The 9,010-nt window shown below is 41.0% G+C and overlaps 1 protein-coding gene across 3 annotated transcripts; it reads right to left on the bottom strand.

The window, feature by feature from the left end:
* Positions 1-3,190: 3,190 nt before the first annotated feature.
* On the bottom strand, positions 3,191-8,558 carry LOC148016146 (uncharacterized protein At4g06598-like). 3 transcript variants are annotated; one of them, XM_087663797.1, is made up of 7 exons: positions 7,748-8,558; positions 7,469-7,645; positions 6,911-7,017; positions 4,785-5,639; positions 4,529-4,619; positions 4,329-4,455; positions 3,191-4,063 (listed from the first exon to the last, which is right to left on the bottom strand). In XM_087663797.1, the coding sequence occupies exons 4-7, from the start codon at positions 5,510-5,512 to the stop codon at positions 3,693-3,695; spliced, it is 1,317 nt and encodes a 438-aa protein (XP_087519923.1). In that variant the 5' UTR covers positions 5,513-5,639; positions 6,911-7,017; positions 7,469-7,645; positions 7,748-8,558; the 3' UTR covers positions 3,191-3,692. The 3 variants fall into 3 exon arrangements, with proteins under 3 accessions (XP_087519923.1, XP_087519922.1, XP_087519921.1); XM_087663796.1 differs by having other exon boundaries at positions 6,911-7,092; XM_087663795.1 differs by lacking the exon at positions 6,911-7,017 and having other exon boundaries at positions 7,748-8,557.
* Positions 8,559-9,010: the final 452 nt, after the last annotated feature.

The raw sequence follows: 9,010 nt of genomic DNA on the forward strand, positions 1-9,010 counted from the left end.
AATACCAAAGAAAAGGACAATTGGGACACTTGTAAAACATTTACAAACCTAGTAGATCCAAGCTAGAAATCAAGATTCGCCTGATCTAACAATCACAATGTCCTTACCTAAGAAAGTCAAGTTTTGAAAGGCAGCCATTCGAAGGGTATGGACTCAAGCCTTTGATGAGAAAAACAAACAACTCAAGCCGAAGTGTTGTGGTTAAGAATACTCAATATTTCACACATCCTTTGAGTGACCTACCAATCCATCACGTGGAATAGTAGATCAAAGAAAAGAAGTATACCAATCCCTTTGTGGCATATGATGGAGAGGGTAACATAGTCCTCATGGACCACCACAATATTCCAATCATGATGCTAGGTCACAAAAGAAAATGAGTGAATTACTTGAGACAAACAATTAACTATTGAAAATGTCACCAACCACAGCACATGTCAAATGAATAAGAATGTTCACCAAGAAATTAGGCAAATCTAAGATGAAACAAGTGCAACCTTACATGTCTCAAGATTGCCCTAAACACCAAGTATCCACTCTCTCTCTCTCTCTCTCTCTCTCTCTCTCTCTCTCCATTGACTTTCCCCCCACCATGGCTTCCTCTCAACACGCACCTATATAGAAAGTCTACTACACCTATGACAATCTTAGACCATCACATGTATGTGTTGTCCCTAGCTCCAAGCTCTCACATAGCAATGATTTCAATTGTCAAGTCCTAACATATATACCATAGAAAAAGGGCCAAGCTTGCATATGTATATCCATACTAGGAAGAAGCTACCTACAATTTGGTTGAACACGTAGGACAACCACCAAGGTTACACGTAGAAACTAACCTAGGGCCATGAAATTCGAGAAGTATAAACATGCATGGAAATTATAGGACCCTAGAACTTAACACCATAGGGCACCTAGAAAAATTAGCTTAGCCATACGACTGTATATTCTTTTGAGATACGTGTGCATCAAGAAGCAACATTGGAGTAATTTGGGTCTCGCAATAGTTGCTCTTAAGCTTAACACTCAAATTTAGCAAACTATAGGATTTACCAGTGCTTTTTGTGCTACTTTGCAAGGTCTTTGTACATCTATTTAGTATTCCAATAGTAGCAATAACAATTACTAGCCCTTTCAACATACCTCATATTTTTCTTACATGCATCGTGCTTGCACCTTGTGCCATACTATTCTACTAAGCCACATTTACCTCACTTGTCTAGCTACCAATCCAATAGTTGCCAAAGGTTTGAGACTAGAATATAAGAGACTCTTAAGACACGTCCTAATGTTCTTTGTGATTCTTCGCAAGGACTTTGTACATGTAAACCAATTCAAAATCCTCAATAACTAATTATAGTAGCCTCTACACATAGCTCATGTTCTTACACACCATATTTGCATCTTGTACCAAACTATTTGACTAAGCCACCTTTACTTTTCACTTGTATAGTTACAAATCCAAACATTTGATGTAAATAAAACTTAGTAATTAATCAAGACTCTAGGCTAGCTTACATGCATGAGATTAGTTCAAGAGCCAAATATAACCTAGACTTATCTTTGCAAGTAAAGACCCCCCAACCCCATCAAGCCAATACAATCCACCTTGTTCTCCATCAATCAACAAGTAGCTCATCAAAAGGTCTAACCATCTAAGTCAACAATACTCTCTCTCTCTCTCTCTCTCTCTCTCTCTCTCTCTCTCTCTCTACATGGACCTTGGTCTACACGCAAGTGCCTCAAGAGTCTCAATCTTTTCATCAACGCAATGCAAATGGGAAATTTATTGAAATGGCAAAGCCATTATAGAAAAGTTCAAAAACCCTAAGCATAGGACTACTTTAGGGTCCTTAACTTGTATTGTGACTCTTGTAGCCTCGATGGTTCATGTTCAATTGTGCTGCTGGCACCCCAAAGTGCATTGTTGCATTGTATGTGAATCTTGAGTTAGTCATTCTATCATACATGCCTTTGAGACATCTTAGAGAACATTAATCTCTCTCTCTCTCTCTCTCTCTCTCTCTCTCTCTCTCTCTCTCTCTCTCTCTATATATATATATATATATATCAGTAAATGTTATGTCATTAATTCATATTTGAACACAAAATTTACCCATAATCAAAAAAAATTCCATCACAAAGGAAATTATAAGTCCTTCTGCCCCGTCCCTCTCATATATCATCATTACCAACAGTTCACCCTTACAAAAGCATATGAAGGAACACTCACTTTGAAAGATATACCTTCAGGTTAGCCCCATGTGATGTGATCTAAAACGAACCTCAAACTTCCCCTCAAAAGTATTGGTAAAAGTACAAATTTGTGTCTTTCAAACACAAACTAGAACATCAGCCACAAGTCTTTTTCAACCTCAAGAGCAATGCCTGAGAAGAACTGACTGGTCATTGTGACTCGAACTCAATACAGTAAAAACATACGGAGAAACAAGACTTCCCAATACCTATGATGTCAAATAAAATGATATCATCGTTAAAGATCTAACTCCATCTCTGCCTGTAATTTGCTACACCCCTACATGCTGATATCAGCAGAAATTGAAGTAAAATTTTGATTCTCACACAGCTATGAATCTCTGGCCTTAAACTTATCAGTGAAAATCAAAATGTGCAAATTAATTCATTCAAGCAACATCATATTACAGATTTACAAAGCCATCAGTTCACATCCTGGAATTATTATGCTCACAGGTCTTGACATGCTTTGACGTGACAAACTTTTATTCGACCCAAATACAGTAACACTACCTACTGAACAAGCACCACTTTTGCTCACCATTGTAGCAGATAGGTTCTTCACCAACTCCTTTGGAAGACAAAGGTATGTCTTCTGATGTGTTATCGGCATGTTACAAGGGCAAAACATTGCTTAGCTACTGGCTTTAGTTACACTGACATTAGCCATTTCCAGAGCAATGAGATTACAAAGAGTGTGTCTCAGAATGATCATCCAACATTTACAGCAGAACATGCCAATAAATAAACATCCATGTTCCCGAAATGCAGATCTATCCAGCTAACCTTTGTTTTAGTCCAGAAGAAACACTTAAGAGTGTGTACCTCAACATTCTACTTCCTTCACCATTCGCAATGCTAATGGCCAAGTAATTCTTGTTTTTCCATCAGCTTTGTGACAGGCTCACTACATTAGTTTTAGGAAGACTGAGTACGTAGAACAAATTCAATCTTTTTTATGTGTGCTAGTATCCAAAGAGAACTATGGGTTAGACAATATGTCCTTGGGACAAGTGCAAGAGAGAATACTGCAAGAGCAGCAGAATTGATGGTTCCCCACAGTAATTGTTCCCTTCAACACTTCACAACAAACGCTCTACCTGAGAGAGAGAGAGAGAGCAAACAGGGACATAGATAGACAGACACAGAGAGCAGATTGTTTCGGGGGTGGGGGGAGGGGGTTTCGTCAAAGCGTGTGGTCAAAAACAAATCTTCACAAGTAGTCCCTAAAAAAAGGCCGAGAATGCCACTTCTTTTTACCTGCCCATTCCTTTCCAAAATCAGATTTGGAGTATGCATGGATTGCAGGAACCATGTTACCTAGTTGGGCCTTCTGTACTGCTGAAAACCTTCTGGTGCACACTAACTCCTTCACTAGCCAAAAGGTCATCAAAGCCCACTGCCCTAACCATCTATTACACCTGCACATCCAGAAATCAGAAACCCACAGCATGTTCCATTGCAGCCTTGCCTTCCAACAGTTGTCTGGTTGCAGCAGATCCATTCTGCTGGCCTTTGTTTGCTGTTTCACTACTCGATGGTCCCGTCGTCAAAGAGATGTCAGCAAAATTCTTCACAAGCCCAGTCAAAGTGTCTGATGAAGCCTCAACGGCAGTTGGCTGAGGACACTGATTGGCCTCATTGAATTGTTGTTTCTGATAGCCCAGATCTGAAGGTAAAGAAGAATGCCGCTGCAATCGCTGCAGCTGTGGCTGTTGGTGTCTCTGTCCTTGTTCCTTGTGCAAGAGCTGAATCTGGTACAACTTCTGTAGTCTTTGAATCTCCTTTTTTAAAGTCTCATTTTGAACTGCACAAGTCCACCAGACATGTCCCAATGTTTGTAAAGACTATACTTTGTTTAAACCTTGTAAAACATGTACAGTTTGTGATGAATTCAACTAACAAACCATCTAAGTTAAATTGCAGACATACAACAGAGAAGCTCAAACCCAAGTTATGACAAACACACCATGATTTCAACCAATCAGTATATGAAGGACACATCCACGTCACAAATTGACATCATCCTGAAATGCAACTAACTATTTGTGGTAAGATTAGATAGTACATACAGTCCTTGAATTTCTTGTCGCGCATATACATCGTTATTCGCTGCTTTAAGGCACTGTTATCCATGTTCAATATTGCACGCTGATGCTCAAAATAAACCACTTGAGGTGACAAAGTCGACACCTCTGCCTGCAATACCATCATAAACTGTAAGCCAGATGGAAGGCACATATCGTAAGACAAACATACATCATTTTTGTACCTGTAAAGCATTCACAGTCCTCTCTAGCTCCGCTATGTATTGAAGCTTACGAACTCGAGACCGCTGAGCAGATTGCCTGTTCGCTAGAACACTGTATGGAAATTTAACTCATCATTCAAGTGAACATTAAGCTAATAGAGGTGTTTAGAGATTTAATATCTACAGCAAGACCCTCGTATAGAGACTACTACACATACTCTTACCATGTTACTACAATAATTATACTTAAACTGCAAAGCCATCACCAAATACTAACCGTTTTGCTCGCTTTGGATCATCGACAGGGTCTCCCAACAGTATATTTCCTGTTACATTGTCTTGATGAGAATAAGCACCATCATCTAATCTTCCAGGTTCAGACCTGGAACCAATCTGTCCTGCTGGACCTTCACTAGGTATTCTGCCCAAGCTCGAGATGTTGGACTTCTCAGTGGCAGTACATACATTTCTGTTTTCAAGCTTAGAATTTGAAGGGTGACTCATCCTTGAACTTATGGGGACCTTCTGCTGGTTTTGAAGTTGCTGAATTTCCTCCAAAAGATCTGTAAGTTGATCGCCATCCAAACCATCCAAACTGCCACCTTTTTTCAATTGTCCAATAGAGGAGTTGTTAATGCATTCAGTCTCATCCTCCTCTGCAATGTTACTGAACATGTACAGACTTCCAGCATTGTCTGCATTATACGTGAAGGAGTCACTAGCGCTTCGTCTATGAGAACCCTTTTTGCTTGGAACCTCAGAATCTTCAAGCAGATCATCCAGCCAGGATGGTTGCTCCTGTATCACTATGTTGCAGGAAGGAGTGCGTTGATGCTGCCTTTGACCTCTTGTGTTGGTTTGATGGCTAGACATACCAGTACCAAAATCTGACGATGTATTAGACCTATTCATAAAGGTGGGAAATCTAGGAGGTAGACATGGAGCATTGCCTAGCACTCCCCCTTTTAGGACTCCCCTTCCATCTCCTTCCCAATATTTTGCCATGGGTTAACAAAAGCACTGTCTGTTCAAAAAGTTGAGACTCAGTACTACCTAAATATTTGTTGTATACAGATGAGGTCCAAAGGTCAAATGGTCCTAAAATCCCTTAAACTGGCAATCTTTCTAATATCTGCAATACATTGGAAAGACATAACAAGTCAAAACTCTACCGTGTGAATGTAGCCCACGTTAATAACATTAGGACTTGTTTCCCATGCACACAAAAAACAGCAAAGACACCAGGTCCAAACAAGTTATCTTCTGACATGAACTACAATCTTGTGGAAAAATATTAAAGGAGTCATAGGTAGAAAAATTAATCCTCTTAGCATAGTGCGATAACAGTACAAGTTGACCACAAAACAAATGAATAACATCAATGATACTAAACTTGGGCTCTGCAAATGAAAACAACTTCCGTTTAGTGTGTCTACAAGGGCAAACAAACTTGACGAATTTGCTGGTAAAAGTTGATGTATTTGCTGGCACAAAATACTTCACAAACAAACTTTCCACATGACTTCAAAATCAGCTGAAACTTGACAAAACCAAAATCAAGGTTCTCTGCTGTTATCTGATTCTCATGATATCTAAACATTATGCCTACTTGTCTTTTGGAACTTTTGGCCGGAATATGCAAGTTCAAGTATAGCCTTGCCCTGGACCATGGACAACGTTTGGACAATGTTGTAACAAGAGAACAGTCATTTTCACAAAGGACAGCCTGGACCAGTGGAAGACAGCATGAATTTATGCTGCACAATTGTAGTGACCGCTAGAAGAGGAAATGGAACCATGCAGCTCCACTTTGGCAAGCATGTTAGGTTCCTTCCATAGTCTTTAACCTGAAGTACAGCAGCAGTTGTAGTGGATGATGTAATCATGTCATGACCATAAGACCCCATCCAATGCTACAGTCCCTTTCACCAACTTATGCATCTAATATGCAATCCACACAAAATATTCATGTGTGTATACACATTGGGTGCATATACTGTGCACCTTTAGGCATATGAGGTGGGAAAGTGGGTTATTTGCATGCACATCCACATCAAATAGATGAGAACTGAGGAATATTATGATAGTACTCCTAAACCCTGAATACTATCCTAGACCTCTCAACACTACAACTCACGTCTTACAGGATATAATTATCAATAACTCCTTAATATCCACTGTAAATATCAACCACCACATCAAGCTGTGGCAGAAGCATAAAGGTCAGACACGAAAAACAAACAGGAAATGTAGCAGCTATAACTTTGCAGATAAATCATTTGAGAGTTGAGGCAAAGAATGCAATAGCAGAGTCAAGTAGCTGACATTGCACAGAGTTGTTAAAAAAGAGCAGTTGAATGTAAGCATAGAGGTCTGTGCTTGCAATATATACACACAACATACCTGTAAATCAGTACAGGTCTAAATGGATACCCTGGTCTATGTCCTCTACCAATTTCAAGTTGAGTTTTGACCATAATGTAGTCGAGCTGTGAGTTATCATTAAAGGTCTGAAGAAACAGGGCATTTGAAGAATGTGAGCACAAATTTGTGTAAATGCAATACGTGCTGTATACACAGCAAACCTGCACAAAACAAACACAACAGAGCTGTAGACCAGTACAGCACAAGATTTATACTATGATTGTGAGAGAAGAATGCAGGTATTTTCATAGCACAATTGCATAAGGGAAAGTCAGGAGTATCAACTTGCATGTATTTACAAAGTGCAATTTCATAGGAACAAGTTCAATGTTCTTCAGGCAGCATTGACTGTGGGGTGTCATCAAAGGTCTGAAGAAATAGGGCACTACAGGAAAATCATATTCATCTCAAGTTATAACTGCTATTAAGAAAATTTCAAACAATAACTCAACTATAGAAGCAGAGACAAAAATATACGATGCTCAACTAGAGGAGCAATCTATGCAGAAGAACGGAGCTAAAGCTTGTCGAACAGACCTGGAGACCCTTTCGCAAGATTTCAGACTACAAAGTCTTCAGCATTAGCCTCCACTGCATGTTCTATGTGCAGAAACAGACAACTCTTGCACGCCAAAATGTTGGGTCTCTGAGAGATGGCCTCATATCTAAAGCATTACGTCGCAGCAATTTATCCTTTGTGTTTAGGGCTACAAGCTGCAGATTGATTAGGTTGCAGACGACACATCAGGAAAATATGGTTGGCGTGTAAAATCCACATCCCAAGAGGCCAAAATACTTGAAATTGTCAAGCAATACCTTTGAGTCTTCTACGTCCTTTTCGTGGCTGAGAAGAGGCCGCTGCAGGAGGTCGCAGGTCGTTGTCAGAGCTGTTGGTACAGCCTATTGCTGGGATCGTCGCTGAGGGCGATGCAGTCTGTTGTTGGAATCGTCACTGTAAGAAGTAGTCAAAATCTACACCACAGGCAGTTATTGGACACGGTGCAGTTGTCGGAATCACCACTTCAGGAGTCAATTTTACAGAATCACTGCTGCAGGCTCTTAGAACTGACACCGCGGGCGTTTGTGGGAATCACCACTGCGGGATGTCGACCAACTCGTGACAACACAGTCGAAATCGCTGTGGTTGCCGGGCATCGGTATCACGGTTTTGCCATCCGGGTCGGCGTGATGTTCTTCAAGGGATGTATACGGGGCTGTGGGTATGGGTGGGGGTTCTGTCGGGGTTGGGGGGGGGGGGGGGATGGATTGGTGCACAGAGGAGGTCTTGTATGTCCTTACCTCTTCCCCTGCTTCCTCTTCTTCGTTTCCTCCTTCGGAGAGGACCCAAAAAACACAAATAGAGAAGGAACTAGACCCTTCAGCCCTGCTACTCTGAAGATCTCGTTTGGGTGCAGTTTCCGAAGACCAAGAGGGACAAAAAAAACACATACACACACAGACACAGGCAGAGAGAGAGAGAGAGAGAGAGAGACCCGAGCAAGACTGCGTGACAGAGAGAGAGAGAGAGAGAGAGAGAGAGACCCGAGCAAGACTGCGTGACAGAGAGAGAGAGAGAGAGAGAGAGAGGAGAGACAGGAGGTTATTAGAGTAGTAAAGAGGTGAGAAAATCCCACCTGGCAGGTGCCATCAGCCAGATCTGTCAAGCTTTTGTACATACTTGGTGCCAGCTAGACCTGTCCCGGGCACGTGTCAACAACCCATTGGCCGTCATATTTCCCTGTCAGCTTTTGTAGTTTTCAAGCCCTCCAGGTCATCACCAACAAAAACAAGATCTTTTGATCTTGTGCAAAATATACATTGGGCATATCCACATTTTGAAGCATGTGTGTTATGTGTGAATAAACAAATAGGACTTGGGCTGGAACAGTGTCCTATTATCCTTTCCTCTTTCTCTACAAAAGGTCCCCAAAAAAGAGGGCTTATGTCCGTCCCGGCCTCACACTACAAAAGGTCACCATATACTTGAAGTTTCTAGTGATGTTTACTAAGTGGCCACCATCAGTCCCTTCTTCCCATGAATCATACCTAATGACAAGATTATGTCAAGCATCCATTGCA

This window comes from Lygodium microphyllum, chromosome 23 (assembly GCF_053477565.2).
Source record: "Lygodium microphyllum isolate KBCC chromosome 23, Lygodium_microphyllum_v1.1.10, whole genome shotgun sequence".
Taxonomy (NCBI): Eukaryota; Viridiplantae; Streptophyta; class Polypodiopsida; order Schizaeales; family Lygodiaceae; genus Lygodium; species Lygodium microphyllum.